General features: G+C 40.9%; 1 protein-coding gene across 3 annotated transcripts in view; it reads right to left on the reverse strand.

Annotated features, from left to right (window-relative positions):
- The window catches only part of kcnma1a (potassium large conductance calcium-activated channel, subfamily M, alpha member 1a), a 138,854-nt gene that overhangs the window by 18,640 nt on the left and 101,531 nt on the right, over positions 1-18,683 (reverse strand). For 2 of the 3 annotated variants that reach the window (XM_041049314.1, XM_041049315.1), the window contains exons 20-23: positions 8,677-8,770; positions 4,474-4,600; positions 2,908-3,132; positions 2,146-2,338 (exon numbers count right to left, since the gene is read on the reverse strand). In XM_041049314.1, coding sequence (XP_040905248.1) covers positions 2,146-2,338; positions 2,908-3,132; positions 4,474-4,600; positions 8,677-8,770 — 639 coding nt within the window. Of the gene's footprint in view, positions 1-2,145; positions 2,339-2,907; positions 3,133-4,473; positions 4,601-8,676; positions 8,771-10,715; positions 11,070-12,891; positions 12,973-13,355; positions 13,389-17,308; positions 17,483-18,683 lie in introns of all 3 variants that reach the window. The other variant, XM_041049316.1, reaches the window with a different exon arrangement.

Raw genomic sequence — 18,683 nt, forward strand, 5'->3', positions numbered from 1 at the left:
GGAAGCACACACTGAACTGAAGCATGGATAATCATAACTCTTGTTATACCAATTATTGAACTTGGAAATAGCAGAGGTTTGACACTTTGAGTCAACCAGGGAGCATGAGCTCAGACAGTGAAAACATCATTTTGTCGATGTCCATAAAGGATGAGGTTTTCTCCACTGGAGAGTGACAGCAAGTTTTTGGATACTGCCTCTAAAACACTGCTCTTATTGTATCATAGTGATCACGAAGACGGTACGGAGCTGTGGAAGAACAGCTTCCGTTCTGCGCAGTCTGTACAGCAGAAAGTGATTGTTGGTGAGAACAGGGATACATGAGGCAGGCCTGCTGCTGAGCTGCTTTCAAAACCTGTTACATTACAAACAGCTCAAAAGTTGCCGTGTAAGATGGTGAGCTCCAAACAGAGAGCTGGGTGTCTTTCTGAGACAGAGCCAGATTACTGCAAAACCAGAATATTTAAAATCTTTTTATCTCACTGATTATCATAATCTCCTTAAAGCGAATTCATGCAGGAATTTTATTCCAACATTAACATATATGACAAATAAAATACTCTTCTCTTTATACAATAAAACTTTAAGTCCTTGGACAAAAAAAAGACAACAATTATTCTAATTCAGTCCTACTGGATTATTTCAGTTTTTTATAATTGGATTTCATAATTGGCGACTCAATATTTAACGCCCAAAATAGACAAGCCAGAGTTTGAAAAGCAGCCTGATCACACACAATGTCTCCTCCTCTGGCTGTTGCTACTGCGAGGCTGTAACCTCATCTGTTCAGCTACAATGTACAATAGACAAGTAAGATCTGGGTTACGTACCCCCTTATCCCTGTAGCCCCCCGGGCACAGCTATGCTCTGTGGTTGACTACATGCTACAGCAGCCGTGAGAGTCTCTCCCCCAGGAAAGCGCATGTTTATTTATTCATTTGCACCTTCTTGTTTTAAATTCCACAGACAGAGTCTGAATGGGAGCATTCAGGGAGGAAGGAATCCCCAAAGCAATACCTATGATACAATAGCAGTGTCTGGGTGTGTGCGTGTGTTTCCTTGTGTATGCATGATTGCATGTCAGTGTGGTGTGTATGTGTGTTTTCTAAAGTGAAGTATTTATCACTGAAATGGTTGGTTGATGTAAGACCCAATTATTGATGACAATAGGCTCCATCCATCGACCCTGGGAGAGGGTATGGGCTACTGGGCTTCATACTGAGGTGGCTTTCTGTGAATACGGCTCCCCAGAGCAGCATATTCTCAGATTTAGCCCTGCTTATTGTTCCTTGGTAGCACTGCTATCGACAGCACATCTTTCACTCAAGGCTGGAGAAATAACAGCATTGGCATTCTCCTAAAACATGTGGAAGTGCTCTGCACTAAAAAATAATGGCCTCTTGGACCTTCAACTTTGATTTGTATTTACAACAGTCAGTGTGGTGGCATTAAACAGTACAGAGCTCAAGGCATGTCATGCCTTTCAAGATAACCATGAACTAAAAATTACCTGTTTGTGAATGTGAGTGGATAGATTGCATTGGCATGGATGTCTGTTTGTGTGTCACGTACACATACACACATACGCACACACATTCAAACACGAAGGAGTGTGCGTGTATGTGTCACAGTTTTGTTGTGACTAATGAGGAGCAGCTGAATTGGCCTGCCTGGTGATTTGTACTAGCTGCTTAATGATGATGAGGCCTGATGGGATGCCAGGTTCATGTGTTTGTCTGCAAACATCAACAATCTGTTCCAGACGATCTGCCAGACACCAGATCAGGGGGAACAACATCAAATGACACAGTCATGTTGATTACATCATTAAAAAGTATTATCAAGGAGGTTTAGCAGCATGTAATTACCAGGGACAAGAATGAAATCATCAGAAAATGAGGTGGAGTAAACACTCTTCAAACGCTTGATGAAACAATCAACACAGTGTTTTGTGTTCACACATCTCAAAGAGTTACAGTAAAGTCAGTTTACAGATGCCACTTACAACAAACTTGCAGAGCCCCTCCCCCACAACAATCTTTTCCCTCTCTTCTTTTTCCATCTTTGACTACCGTCTTCCCTCCCTGCCACAACCTGTCCCCTTTGGGCAGTGGTTCACATGGAGTCTAACAGGACGATCCTTACCTTGGGAATTAGCCTGTAAGACCCCGATGCTGTCATCAAACTGCATAGATTTGATGTTGAGTGATGCCAAGATGCATTCCTTATCCTGCAGTGAGGCATCTTCGATATTGTTCTGATTGGCTGACAGGATTACACACATGTCGCAGAGGTTGATGTTGACAGCCCTTAAATCTGCCCGACTTAATGGTGTACCCTTCAGGGTGAGGAGAACAGAGAGAAAGAGCAAGGCACAGAGGGAGAAAGCAAAACGCAGAGAACAGACAGACATGGGGCAGAGAAAAACAAATTTAAGAAGTGAGCAGAGTGGAGCTTTGGGAAATTAGTTAACAAGTATTCTTGTTTTGAGGCGGTGACATTCCACTGATCTAACTGGGCACTGGAGAATCAGAGACATGGACTAATCTAAAGGCTAGCCTGCGCTGAGGGCTGTGTTCGGGATTCTCCTCTGATCATCAGTCAAGCCAGGCCTAACAAGCTCTAAGGCAGCAAGCCATGCCATCTGTGATGGGCACTGCAGCTGCAACACACATAAACTCCATTTTGGGTATGCAGGATGTGTCACTGCTCTGGATGGGGGTGGGGGTGGGGGGTGACTGAGCTCTCATGGAGTGATCATTCAATTGAGTAATGTGTGATCAAATCAAACTGACAATCCCTCTCAGGACTTCAATGTGCATGAAGCTCGAAATGTCAATGCCTTGTTAGTTAAACAGAGATTGTGGTATGAATTTGTCTCCTACGGCAGTGAACTGGTACACTCACAGGTAAGATGGAGACCTTGGGGAAGTTGTGTAAAGTTTCCCACTCTCTCCGCAGGTAATCCAGCGAGCCCACAAAAACTATAGGCTTCAGCTCATGGTAATGAAAGTTGCTGGCTCTTAAAGGCATCACCAGGTTTCGCAGCCCCACTAAAGCGGACGTGACATCCCCAAATATACAGACCACTACATGGCCACTCAGCACTGTCATGGAAGCTTCGCTGCGGGTCTGCAGGGAACAGAGGGATATAGGGAAGGGGCGGAGAAGAGCAGAGAGAAAGGAATGAGGAGGTGTGCAGACAGAGAGGAGAGGAAGCGGCACACAGACACAAACAGATTTAGAGAACAGAAATGAATACTGTTAACAGAAAACTGGGTGATATGCATGAGGTAACAAATACTAGTTTAAACAGTGTTCAAAAGTCTGTTATAAACTGTTATAAACCCATATTAAATAGTTTGTTAACCAAGGTTTGAATTAGGTTGACATATTTATTACATCATTAAAGCATTCTGCTTACAGGCTGTGACATTTACATAAACAAATGTTTGGTTAACTACTATTCTGTTTATAAGCAGTTTATTGGATAGTCAGAAGTAGGATTTTTACAGAACAAAACAAAAAATATGGTCTTTTTCAAAGGACAGCTGATTCAATCAGGCTGAGAAATGCAGTTTGTAAGATTTTAGGCACACACGGTATGTATGAGTAACACCCCGTCATAAATCACAGAGGCATAAACAAAGCTCCTCCAACTGTATGAAGTTCATGTCGAAAAAGAACAATGCAATGCTCTGCTTTCAAGATCTGATGCCTGGCACACAAGCTTGATGTGCATTTCATCGCAAGTTTGGGTGTACGTTAAGTAAACTAAATGCTACTATGATCCCAGCTGTTGTGAAACGAAAACTGTGTCTTTGTTTATTGGACATATAAGGTAAAAGCAAGAGCATCAAGGGGCCGCTGCTGAAAACTGGCTCATACTTTCAGCTGCCTGATCTGGTGGATTAAACATTTTTGATAATTATCCATGAATCTAGAACATTTTTTGGTCTCATGTAGGAATACTCTTCTGCCTCCCTTAGAAGTAATTTACTTTAAGAATTAAAGTCAAAGTTAAATCTTTCTAGAGCAAAAGGGCGCTGGTACACTGGTCAGACAGACACAACAAAAGCGGTTAACTGTCAACTATACAGCGCCTCCTGTTTTACATTTAGTTTGGACAGGGTTAATCGTGCCCAAACAAGTTACGCACTAACCTAAATGCTTACAAACTGCCTTGTTAAAACATCTGAGCAAACCCATGCGTGGAGAGCTGAAATGCTATTCACAGATCCTTGGAGGATATATGAAAAAAACAATAAACTCACCTTGAAACAACAGAGAGGCATTGAGAGAAATTTCAATACATATTAGTATGTGACTGTGTTGCTACAATATTGAGCGGAAACTTCTCCTGAGCATACTTACTTTAACTTCAGTTTTTTGTTTTTTTTTGTTTTTGTTTTTTTTTGGCATATTCTGTTATATTTTAGAAGACTGCAGGAACAAAACTCTTGCCCTACTCACCAGGATGACTTTTTCGATGTCTTTTGATGGGCACCAGTGAAACATCCCTGTTGAATCATACCTCTTCACGTTCATGTCCATGTTCTCAATTTGCTCATTTCCAGGAATTAGGAGGGGGTCGTGTCGACTGAGAAAACAGAATAATATATGCATGTCAGACCATTTTGTCAACGGACTGCGGCCTTGTGGTTGAAGTGGTGAAACGAAAGAGGCAAAAGACCACCTGGCTTTTATAAGATACAAGCTGCCTATTCATACAACATTTTAAAAGTCCGTTCCACTCTCAAACTGTTAAACTTTTTAATACTGTAGTTCCCATAACTACCATATCATTCCTCCTTCTTGTCCTTGATGTCAAGCCAACAGAAAACTAAAAGACCCTGGTGCTTGAAGTGATGCAGAGGAGAACGGCAAGACTTGAGTGCTACTGACTGAATGGCATGACAACACAAGGCCAATTACCAGCTTTTACCCTCTCTCCCAGTTCCTGACGCCATGCGGCGCAAATAGTAAACTCTCCAACAGGCTCACACTTTAAATATTTCAGGAATTTGCCCAATCACATTTTGCTTTCCCAGCTGATGGACATTAATGTTTCAACAGCATGTCACAACCAAACAGACTAATCCACAGCAGTGGGCTGCTGAGTTTTATCCGGTGTAACACTGACCATGAAAGGGCTCCTGTCAGTCCTATTATACTGCTTTTCTTGTTCCTGCACTTATCCTACAAGACGTGTTCTCACAGTTCCTCTAAAGGCAATCCAGAACATTTCACCCAAAGCACTGAGTCAAGATAAACTGCAAAAATTTAATGCTGTTCCTCAATAAGCACTGTGTGTTCAGCAGCAATGCAATTGTAATTTATTTACAATCCAACCCAAATAATAAATCCTTGGTTAAAGCAGCACTATACCAGCTCCAAAAACAGAGAACTGCAGACACAGACATTTGAGGAATATGGGAGAAAACATCTCAAGAATTTGACATACATCTCTCTCAGTATCACTCTCTCTATCCTCTATCAACACTGTCATTCACTGACAAGGCTTTGATGTTGTCTCTTCCTTCAGCCTGCATTTGGGTTGCATGCCATCGCAGGAAAAGTAAAAAAAAAAAAACTGTCAATTAGCCACCCTTCTCTCCACCTCTCTTCCCCCTCTTCCCTCTATCAGTTAGTGCAGGTGATAATAACACTGACAGCATTTAGTGTTTTTACACTCAGCCTGAATCTTTCATCCACAGCTGCGAGTTGCGCCAATCAACTCCACGGAGCCCCCGTCACTTCAATCTGCTCAGCTCTGCTCGCCTCCACACAGGGGCTGACTGGCGCATGCAGGCGGGCTGCCGCTCCACCTCTCTCTGCCAAGACAGCTATCTTTCACAGAGCTGTCAGCGGTGTGACTGGCAGCCTGTCACAAGCTCCACACACCTCCTCCTCCCTCTGCCTTCTCCCTGCCTCGGGTTGAACCTACCACAAGGCTCAGGGAGAGCAGACATGACGTCTGTGCCACAGTGCCACGCCCAAGGGATATCAGCTGCAGATGACATCTTCTGCGATTGGATGCATGTCGTCAGTCATGACCCATCAAAAAGGTTTGGGGAAATGGTGTTAATGCCATGGTGGCAATGCAGCTCGTTAGCACAGTGACACGTCAGATTGGAGACTGGGAAATTAATAACAGGGCCATGGTAAGGATGCAAACTGTGATTAAATGTCACCCTTAGTGTTTAAAAAAATACACTGATATCAATTTCAAATTTTTTGTTATTTTTCTAGATTTAATTTGTATGCATTATTTGGAAAATATATCCTTTATTAGAAGTTTACCCACCAAAAAGCATTTGCTAAATTTCTAAATTAAATAAATTTAAAGTGCATCGGATTGCCAAGCAAATATCTTTCCCTGGGTGAGCATTTTATCAGATGCACTTTTATATAGGACAAATATTTCCCTTACAGCATGTCTCACTCCAGTGTCTCACCCCCTCTCTTTCTTCCTCCCTCCCTCAGAATATATTTCAAACGGAGTTGAGTTATTCCAGTGTATCACTCTGCAGTCACAAGCTGCGGATGGGCGTGCTCCCCCAATCCCTCTCTACCAGACTACGAAGACAGGCTCTTGCTTTGAAAATTTTCCCCATCATGCAAACTGACAAAGGCATGCTTTTCAAAAGCCCACAGCCAATCTGTTGATCATTATTTATTTACAAAGGCCTTTGGGCTGCAAGTCCTGTAAAAATCATACTTGATACATATGCTCACTCTCTTGCCAGCTCTCTACTGTGTTTTCCCCCTCCTCGCTTGTAGAATAAAGTATCCCTAAGGCTACTTCAAACAATCACTTTTCATTGTGCATAAAATACACCTTGTAAAGCACAACTGTTTAATATATATGGTGCTATATGATGGTGGGGGCAGCTGTGAAGGGGGGCTGTGGACTGTGATGGGTAATTTGATGTTTTGCTGAGGGCTAAGACTTGGAAAAAAAAAAATCTACACCTATAACAGAGGACCTGTCATCCCAGTACCCAAGAGCCAGCAGAATACAGAAGCACCCCTAAAGCAGAGAAAACTTTGACACCGCTTTGAAGCGTTTTCAAAACTGAGTAAATAACTCACAAGAATTATTATCACTGCAAGATCAAAGCAAAGATGCATATATTACACGGCAAACGGGGACCATCTCCTAAGCAAAAAAGGAAGAGAAGAAAAGGTTTTGTGCTTTAAGTTAGGCAAACTAAACAGCCTTTTAAACAAGCAGTTAGCTGGAAATATGCCAATGTCTAGTTGTTTTTGTAGCTGTTTTCTCCCTCTGAGCAAGGGCATCTAAAATGATGCTCTGTTGCAAACTAGACTGAAGGGTATGACTCTGTGTTGGGCTAATGGTTTGGCAAGTGTGAAGGCTTATTAAGTGCTTGTTTTGTGGAGAACCGAGGGGGAGGCCGACAAGCACTGGACAAAATCACATAGGCATGCCAGTGTAGTAGGAGGAATGCTGCCTAAGGGAAGCTAGCAGGACCAACATACAAAGAACTCCTCTTGAATGTAAGGAAAATACACCACAGCACAATAACTAAAAACCTACATATTTATCTTGCAAAAACAGAGATTTAAAAAAATTTAAATTATAGAAATTAAAGCACATTTGTATATTACTCAGCTGTAGAAATTAAACATTCTGTTTGCCTATAGTGGAATATGCTTTTGCCTTTAGGGATTTAAATTCCACACAGAAAATATGATTTGGAGTTATTTATTCTCCCACACATTTCAGATACAGGACTTTCTACTGCAGTGCAGCTAGACTGCGTAAATACTAACATTGGCAAGTGTGTGTGACTAAAACCGCACGACTCTCTCTAAATTTTCCTACTGTGAAGTCATAAAGATGATGACCATAAAACTCACTCTCATTAAGAGACAGACAGCATAGCTGTGAGTGTTCCTGTCCTGTTAGATCTTCACCACCATGCCTTTATCCAGCCGTCCCAATGCGCACAGTTCGGCCTCCCTGTATTTTCTACACTGTCATGTTGCTAACCCCGCCTCGCAGCCAGAGGAGCACAAAAACCTACCCCTTTTATCTTTCAAAATCAATTAACAGCAATTTAATTCCACGGGACAGGATAAAAGGAAGGTAATATTTGAATTCATATTTGATTGTGATGATACATCTCGCATATGGCCTTAAGTACTAGAAACAGTACTCACAGGGGTTCCCACAACAGAGAAGTAGCCTTAGGGCAAAGTAACCATGCAGGTCCCTCTGATTGGTTGCTGGTGTCATTAGTGCCAGCATTGTTTAAGGAGTACATGTGGACCAGACCGGAGGAGGTGACAGCTGGGACTTTAAAGCCAGAGGAGTTTTCAAACAGCTCCTCACACCCGCTTTCCATGACAGAAATATTATTTCAGCTCTGTCATTAACAGCTGACAGCATGCCATCCTAAACAGCCAGAGCCTAACAGGGCACTTCTTCTCTCTCTTTCTCTCACAGAGTTTCTTACCTCCTTCTTCTGCCACCCTTAATTTGCCCCCTCCCATCCATCCAAACTCCCACCATCTCACCATCAGCCGCATCCGCCTCTGAAGTATCTCTCACACGCATCCCTCCATCCCTTCCTCCCTCCCTCCCTGTATCTGACTTCCTCTCACTCCCCATTTGAAAGCTGGAAAGAGAATAAAATCAGCATCTCTTACCTCATCATTTTGGGCGAGCAGTTGGGTGAGTTTCGCATCCCTCCGTTGCGCTGCTTTTTTTTGGGCGAGAGAGTTGATGGATGCTCGTCTTCGACTGCAAACACATGCACAGAATGTCAGAATAGAGACAGATGGTTGGGAAAGTGTGCTGGACCTGACAATAAAGAAATAAAAATAAATAAAAATAAAATAGCCAACCATCAATCAATCATTGCAAACAAAAAACTGAACAGAAGAAAAGGAAAATTAATAATTCAGTGTCAAGATTGAGAAAATATAGAAGCATTAGTAAAGGACAATGGTAAATCTGAGAAAGGCAGGAGAAAACCACGGAGAAAAACCAATTTATGACCTAAAAATGTCACGGAAGGCTCACATCCCAAAACCCCCATAGTTTTGGATCTTCTAAAGTGCACTTTTACAGGGCTCTCAGTAGTACACTACGGCATCTGTTCAGTAAACCCAATAAATTGTGCAGGTGGTTGGACCTCTAGCAGTCTGCATCGGAGTGACCATGCTTACCTACACCATTAATTGCCATGAGATGGTACAGACTGTCATTGTCAGTGGGGCACGAGCAAAAGCAGTGATAATGAGATAAATAAAGGTTATGGAGATGGATCTTGAGCAGGTAGTTTTTTTGTTTTGTTTTTTAAAAATAAAACTACCTGAACCCCACCCCATCATTCCAGTTCTTGCTAAAGCGCACAATGGCTCTTCTACAGGTCTACCTCCATGCCAAGAGATCATTTTGCACTCAACACACATTATGAAGGACAGGGCACGCTAACAGGGTATGAATTAGTGGACTATGAATTTCAAAAGCAGCTAGTAAATGCACACCATCCTCTGGCAGACGAAGGTCAGGTCTGGTTTTAAAAGTTTAATTGAAGATTAAATAATCAATTTTTGTGTTTGACGCTTTTGTAAAGTGTTTTGTAGGACACGGAGCTATAGCTACAACAGATACCATTTTGATCTGATTTAAGTTCAGTTTCCTGTCAGCTATGCTTTGCTATGTTGAGACAGAAAAACAGAAAAAAAAACAACACTATTTTTCAAACTTTGCTCAAGTCCCAGTCAGGCAGAGAGGACAAGAAAGAGCAGCCGGAGTGAGGCCAGGCTCGATTGTCTGAAGATTTCAGTCAAGCTAACAGTAGTCTGATCTTCACTACTGTCTGTGAGTTTAAAGAGCTTTCAGACAGGCACCCAGATACTCTTATCCACTCTGCACCCTCTCAGCGCAAATGCCAAGTGCACCGTCACTTCAAACCTGTATTAGTCCTTTGGTTAGAAATCAATAACACAGCATGATATTAGTGCAAATCAATGTGCACGCCACAAGCCGTGACTATTCCAAGCATGTGGAATTTCATTATTGTCTAAGCACCCATTCTAGGCTGTCACCTAATTCTGCTAATAAAAGATAAGAAATATGACTTTGCCTTCTAATAAAATGTCATTCTCTGACATTTCCTTTATGCAATTGGGCATTTGGAATAGCGAATATCACAAGCACTTTCCACTTTACAAATAATTCTTACTCTAATGTACTTTGTAAATGCCACATCAGAAATATGCATTTCTTGCCATATTGTTTGACAGACTCCTCCTGGTTTAACCTTAATTTGTTAACAGTACACTTCTCACTTATACCCCCAACAATAAAATGAAATACCTTCCAGCCACTGGGTAGTAAAATCTTTTACAGTATATAATTAAAAACTTTCTATTTCCCCTCCCAAAGGTCAGTCTCCTCAGAGCTCACAATTCTTGCAACATTTCTGACAATACATACTGATGAGCAGCTCTTTTGTGTCAGTTCTAAATTCACAGGTTTTAGTGCTCCTCAGTTTGGAAGTCATCCAGACTGTAGCAGCCACTGCACTAGCAGGCAAATCCGTGCAAAGCAGCAAAGGCAACAACAGCAGCAGCTGCAGCTCCAGCAGAGTGAACCGTCATGCAGCAAACAAGACAAAATGAAAGGACGGAACAGGCGGGGTTACTGACTGATGCATCCCGCTAAGGGGGCAACCTACAGTGCCTACTGTGACTGAGCAGCATGGCATTACTGGGGTGGTAGCGGTATTTCACCGGCAGACTGCGGGCCCGGTTCAGCCGACTCTCAGCCAGGGATCTGGCCGCCACGTCTCCTGGGCCTGAGATACTGAGGCGCAGTTGCGAGTGTTCAGCCCCAGGCCCTGGCCCCATGGGGAGCAGGCTTCCTTTACGGTTATTAACAAGGGGGATGTTCATTGTGCCCGGGTTGACCAGGTGGTCCTGGTTGGGGTTCAGGGTGTTGGGAAGGAATGCATTTGAGGTGATGGAGGTGGAGGTGCAGCCGGTGGTTTTAATCGATCGGTTTTGAAAAGACGGTCTAACTTCATCCATTACTGTCAAACAATGGAGAATAAAAAGTGTGAGAAAGTCTGTATTAATTCTCATAAATTAGTTAGTAATTTAAATATAGTGTTAAGCAGTAGAAAATAAGCTACTGTTATTTTTTGCCTTATTTGTATGTGTCATTTTTTTTTTTAATCAGAGATTTCAGAGGAAATTACTCCCACAAAAAAGAATTCATCATTTTACTGTTGGATGTTAACAAGCCAGTACATGCCAGTAAATTAGAAAGAAATTCACTAACTTGAAAAATATATAATAGTTATTTAACAAAATGTATAAAACAATTTGCAATTTTTCTCATTTCAGTTTTAAATTCTAAAAGCTAAAAATTCATGCCACAGCAACTGGAATCATTTATTATTTTTCTAAAACTGGTGTAAAACTTTTTTAAATTTAATTTTATTAATTTTTTGACATCTCTTGTCTGCTTGGCACACGTTCTCACAGAAATGTTCACAGCGACATTTACTTTGCATTTGTGACAAACATGAATTAATTAGAAGCCTCTCAGTTTTATGTCTCAGTTGTGCTTCACTGTCTGGTAGAACAAAGCAGAAACACGGCTTGGCTAAAGCCAGTCAAATCCAATCAGATATTGTGTCATTTCAAGCATAACCTGTAGCACAGCACTTTCATATCAACAAATATAAAACTGGAAGTAATAATTTATAATGTTACTAATTCAAAAATTTTTAACCATTAAAAATGTATTGTAAACATTTTGGATTATGTAGGTTTAATTAGGTTTAATTCCAGACTAAAAATCCAGTCATCCTATTTTTAAACAGTAAATTTACATGCTGAATTTCTTTGCTGTAATTTTGAAAATAATCACTGGACCTTCTGTGTCTAATATGAGAATAAATAGGTACATGTATGCTTCATATTTAACCAGTCATTCCACCAAGCACACGCACACGCACACACACACACACACCCACACCCACACCCACACACACATAATCCAACAGGCTACAGAGTCAACCCGTATGTTTGTATGTATTGAAGGGGTCATGGCACACTGCAGGAAGACAACAGAGGCAGATAAGTAAAATATCTGGTTGTAAAGTTGACTGGGAGGCGGAGCCCTTTTCCTCCCTTTGGTAGAAGGGTGGTTGGTTGGTTGTTTGGAGGAGAGAGCATGCTTGGGTGGCCCCGGGCGATAAACAGACGTTTATCCCAGCCGTCAGCTGCCTCCTTGATTTACGGGGCGCCACCGATAGCTCCTGGATTCATCTGGCCCTTGTCAAACACGTGTAGCGTTAGAGAGCACTCACCCGCCCTGGCAGGTCCACTGTGCATCCTGAACAACCCAGACGGCAACTGTCCCTTCCTGAAATGCTAATCACATGACAGTACTGTCCTGCATGCAAGCCTTATCAGATCACCACGACCCAATGTAAACTGGATGATGAGGTGGAGGAATAACAACTAAAAATGTTTACTTTTGTATGTGAGCTAAGCTGGCTTTGCCTTTACAGTGTTTGCTGCGTGAGCAAGCTTTGTTCTCCATCTGCACTGCAACTGCATGAAAGAGCTTTTTAGGCCATGCACTGTTGTGTTGTTACAGTTAAAAAATAAAACTTATTATTGTGATTATGATTATTGCAATTCCTTTTAGTTTTGCTAAAGAGGCAGCCACTATTTCAAAGAGGAAATAAAAATGTCTAAATGTTTAACAAGAACAAAAACATTACATAAAAATGTACATATAAAATGTCAGAGGTGACAAATAGCAATTCAAAACTAAAATTTATTCTTAACCTGTAGAGTAAAAGGAATGCATTTAACAATTATTTACCAAAGAATTACCTAAATTGCAATCAGCTTTGAATCGAACGCCAGCCTCTTTTTGACTTCCACTGTTCCCTGGTGTTGTAGCGCCATCTGCTGCTACATGCAGCACAATACAAAAAAAAAATTCATGCAACTACATGGTATTATCAAACACAAATAATTTCTATAAATTCTATAAATACTAGGTACTACTTTAATCTCTTGTCAGTATATGTTAAAATCATTTAACAATGATAAGTTAGAAAAAAACAGTTCTGTCTGAGTTAAACACTGAATTTAAAACTGATTAAAACTATGAGTTTATTTTCACATTTTGTCTCTATATTAGACACAAGACAACATTAACATATCCTGAAGGAATAAGGGACAACAAAGAAAATACTACAGCAAAGCATCGCTACTAAGTTTGTTACATGACATAGGGAGGGGTCTACAGTCTAAACACAGAGCTGGAGTAGAATGGAGGAGGACACACTTACGTGATCTGACATATCCATTATACTTATATTTGGCTGAGAAGAATGCAAAGACAAGTGACAGGTCACACAGAGGGAGAGAGGATGTAATGAAACAGACACATTAGGAAATAGAGACATCAACGGAAGAGCAGTGGATGGAAATTAAATCAAATGTAACTATGATTAACTACTATCAGTGAAAGGCATGAGGGCATAAACCAAAAATAAAAGGTATAAATGATTAAAATAATGGAGGTGGTGATTTAAGTATTGCATGATGGCACAAAAGACAGGTGAATGAAATGAACTGTCCATTCTCAGTGTGAACCATGCTTTTAGGAAAGTGTACAAAACCTGAAATGAGATGTAATGACAGTCTAATGGTGGATTTTATTAACAGTTTTTTTTTTTCAAAGGAGCTAAATCTGAAGTTACACAGTTTCCGAGGTAGATTCAACACTGCAATGTTTCTTGTTCAATAAATGTTCCAACTTTCTACATTTCTATTTAAATGTGATAGACACTGTGAGGTCTGTAGACAGAACAGAAGAAGCCACCTAGGGACACACAGACAACAACTACATACTTGAGTGCATGTAGATGTCCAAAACACAGACAGCAGACACTTGCTACTCAAAACAGCCGCACTAACAGACACAAAAGCAAAGAGGCTTGATCTTTACATGCAGTCCGGATCTCTTGTCCAAATGGAAATTTTAAATAAAATGGAAATTTTCCAAACATAAGCTCAATGATATATTTTTGAATCTCCACATATGCCAGCAATATTAATTATCTAGGAGTTACAGTTTATGACCTTGATTGAGGAGTTATTGAAGACTGGTACCAATATAAGTGCTGGTTCAGTGAGCACTTGAACTGAGTTCTGAGCTGCTGACACTCCCCACTATTTCCCAGAGTCTCTTCCAGCAGTAAAGGTCACAGTGAGGGCCCAGGGCTGGCCTATGACACAGATCCTCAAACAGGGACCCACAGTGGCCCTGGCATCTGTCTCCAGCAATCTGCCCACACTGCAGAGGCGGCAGACTAACTGGCTAGCATCTGGGGCGTAGCGAGGCGGCATAGGACAGAGGGTAGGGGGGGACCAAGCCTGCCTGGTGGACAGGAGCTGTCAGGGCAAGTTTGGTGATGGACCAGCAGGGCTGGGAAAATGAAAATGCAAACATAATTTCCGTGTCAGGACAAATAAGGTCCCCAGCAATGAGATGCAGATACGCACACATGCACAGACACAGAGATAAAAGTACATGTTGGTACACACACAAGATGTGCACATGCATGCACACACACAGCCCAGAAGGTTGTTGACTAGCCAAGAGCATCTCCCGAGCTCGGGGTCCCCTACCCTTGTCCATAGCCCAGCGTAAGCCTCTCCATTATATAAACCCTGTCACGTCTCTAGCTTTTCTCACTGAAGGAAGCTGGCTGACTGTGATGATGGTCAGGCCATGAAGACAGACCATAACTAATAAACAGTCCAAAAAAAAATTTCTGAGTCAGCTAATCTACGATAAAAACTTCAACCTGAAGAACAGAACCAGTCTACACAACCCACACAAGGGGGAACCACATTTTTATACCCTATTCTAGCTACATTACATATGTAATTTATGCTTCCAACTATATTTTAACTACACATAAACTGAAACTGCTCTCTTCTGTCCAAAATTTCCACATCTTTGTCTGCAAAAGTTAACCCATCTAACTCAAGCTCATGTGTCATCTTACTTTTCACTCACTTTTCAACATCTGACTAAACTGCAAGATCACTGTATGTATAATCCCTAGCAACAGAAGACAGCATCAATTTTGTTGGCTAATTTGTCCACAGTTCAAAGGTTTGTGCAAAGGTTTACATATCTCCTTCATCAAATATCACATTACTCAGTAAACCCCTTGAATGAGTGCATGTTAAAATGGCTATTCATTAAAATATTGCATCATTAAAGACCATAAACCAACACCGAGGTTTATGCTTATGTCACGATTAAAGAGGTGTCTGTGTCCCACTGTGTATTTGTGTGGTCTAAATGTGACTTGCATCAGATCACAGGGTACATTAAATTAAAGAGTGCTTTCCAAGAAATCAATTATCCAAGTGGAGGCTAGACAAATCTGGCTCAGATGTACAAGAGCATGAAGTCATCCTGGATAAAGATGCCTTATCCTCTCTGTCTGGTGGAAAAAAAGACGGGAAATGGGGAGAGGAAATCCAACAATCCCTGACTGACAAAGCCCAATGCACTACTTCACTAAACTCACTTTGTTCAGACAAAGTCGGAGTTAAAAAGGGAAAGAAATCTAAGACAAAGGAGGCTTTCCTGAAATCCTACAGGGGGCTGAGGGAGAAGTGAGATCAGTAACCATGTAATGGCCAGTAATTGGTATCGGGGGATATCAGCGCAGGCCGAACTACAAGAGGCCGAGCCAAACTCATCATGGCATGTTTGACACTAATCTAGGCTGAGTCGGCAGACGGTGGGAGAATGTTGAGAAGGAAATCAGATCTGTATGTCTGAACCAAAGGCTTTCATAGCTAGGCCTACTGCTGCCATCTCTAATTGACAGACAATTTAGTATTTCCTATCCACTCGAAAGGAAAATGGAAAGGGGGAGGGGTCTTCCAGGAGCCTTAGTCCTCTTACCTTTTCTTCATCAAGCTAACATCCCTTTTTTGTGGTTCTTATTTTGGGTTTTTTCTCCTCCCCTCTCCTTTTCCCTTATCTATTTTCTTGTCCTCTCTCCTGCTGTACAAAGCCTCTCTCTCCTCTATTTGATTTTTTTGTCCTTCCTCCTGAACACCTCCCTTCTCCCGGTGAACATTTGTGTCGTAGACTGTTAAAGACTGAAGGACATAAACTTCTTAAGACAATTTCAAACAACTGCGATCAGAGCGGGGCATTTTATACAATAAAATGTATAATTTGAGACTTTGTCTAAATAATGGTTGGCAAAATTGGGTGCATTCTTCTTTAATAAGTAGTTACTTTCCTGAACCAATGTCCCCAATAAAAACACGTTTTAAAATCAGTGCACTGCTCCTCATTTATAAGGCTTGGCAAGATTGTAAGAATTTCTCAAAACACCATTCCAGATGTGATTTTCTTTTAACAGCAATACTACGATAAAACTAAAAACTCTGCAAAGTTGCTAAGTAAGGGGGGAAAAACAAGGACTGCAAGTCGCATTTCACAAATGCAAAGTTGTTTTAACTGAAAAGTGTACAAACTGAAAAGAATGTTAATCTGATCGGTTCATTAAGTGCCTTCAAAGTAAAAATATAAGACATAATTTAACAAACAACATTAAATTGCAGTATAAAACCTTGAGAATAAAATAATATGTTCCATTTTTGTGTACACAGACATCTTACCTTAAACATAAAAAAGAACACATCAACACAAACCCTAGTGATATTATCACACAACTGCATGACTGATGCAGCATGCGGTAGCCACATGTCTAACACCTACAGTACAGTACAGGAGCACCACAGAGCCACACCACCACCTACCCACCACACATTTAACATAAAATAAAATGAATCGTGTTCAGATAAAAATGATAAATAACAAAAAAATAAGGAAGAAAAAAATCAACTCCAAATAAAAGAAATTTAGGTTATTAAGAAGTACAATTAGATAGATAGATAGATAGATAGATAGATAGATAGATAGATAGATAGATAGATAGATAGATAGATAGATAGATAGATAGATAGATAGATAGCAATTTAAAAAAGAAAAATGACAAATTACTGAATAAAAAATGCTCATAAACAAAATTCCAAGGAATAAATTCACGTAAGCCACAGCTACAGAGTCACAGTTAACAGATCACACCACGTAGACAACATTACACACACGTACACGTACGGTTCCTCTGCATGGTACAATACAAAAGGAGCACACACCACAGACACGTAACAGCATGTGTTGGGCGGTGTAACTTACAGGCACGTAAAGTGGTTGCGCAATCATGAACAGAGACAGAGGAAAGTGGGTAGGCCCTCTGAAGGGTGTCCATGTTACTATGTACACTGCCTGACATGCAAGAGCAGTCTTGCTCTGAACGGCCGCAATCAAAACAACATGCCAGTTTCATTCGTTTGTAGACGGACATCTTGGCTACAGTCATGTTTTGGGATGAGAGGAGAGGAAAATCAGCAGGTTAATGGCAAAAGGAGAAATATTCATCCAGGGGAAGTCGGAAGGTAACTTCATCAGAAAGTGCAAGCCTTAGCCACCTGCTCCCACAGACTTGAGCCTCAAATTAAATTAACACAGTGGAAGCACAGAGATTTACTTGAAACTAACATTCAATTTAATTGTCAAATGATTTTTTTTCTTTTTTTCTTGTTGGAGAAACTGTTGCTAAAATTTGGACGTTATCAATGTAATAATATTAACAACAGAATGACATACAGTATGTCGGCACAGTATTTCTCATATTCACATAGTCTTGAGAGGTCAAGCTGTGTGCTAAGGCTGTAAAAGGTCAAAAGGCAAAACTATAACAGTGGGAAAGAGGGGTGAGGAGAAAGGGGAGAGGGAGGCATTCAGGGGAGAGAGGCATGAGCAATGTCTTCAGCAGCAAACCTCATACAGTGTTTCATACATTTGTACATCCTCTATCCATTTGGCTAAAGGAGTGGATCACGTACCTGTATCCCATCATGCAGCTGTAGTGGCTCTGTCCAAGGCATCACACTATTCTACTGGCTAGACTGGCCAATTCATGCTAGATTCAGACCTGCAGTTTCACTGCTCTACTCCCCAAGGGAAGCTTCACTCTAATGTGCACATGTGCATAAATAGTGTGACTAGACAAAGCATCATGTGTTTTATATTTATAAGTTCTTTGTGTCAGTTTTAAGTGAACCTATGTGAAAATGCATCATTGCTCAATTCAGTTCAGTTCAGTTCAGTACAGTTTTACTTGGTATGGTATGACCAGTAGCTTATGCTAGCTAAAGATAGCAAACTTTAGATTAGATTTATCTGTATTACTGAGTCAGTTTTCTGACTTGCAGACTCTGATGTGGTACTGTTATCAATGTATTCTGTTGCCGTCAGATGTTCAGTACATGGAATATAACACAAACAATGCTGATTTTCAATCTCTAGCTCATATTCTCCATATACTTTCAATATATCAGGTTAAACAACTATTGTTTGGGCCATTACATATACTTAAATATTGTTTTATTGTCCCCCACACAAGCACTAGACTAATAACAGTATCTCTTCTTGCATTTCAAAATTCAGTGCATTTCACCATTACATTTCAGCATTGGATTTATACTAAGGAAGTGCAGCATTGTTTGTT

The sequence above is a fragment of the Toxotes jaculatrix genome, chromosome 11 (assembly GCF_017976425.1).
Source record: "Toxotes jaculatrix isolate fToxJac2 chromosome 11, fToxJac2.pri, whole genome shotgun sequence".
NCBI classification, from domain to species: Eukaryota; Metazoa; Chordata; class Actinopteri; family Toxotidae; genus Toxotes; species Toxotes jaculatrix.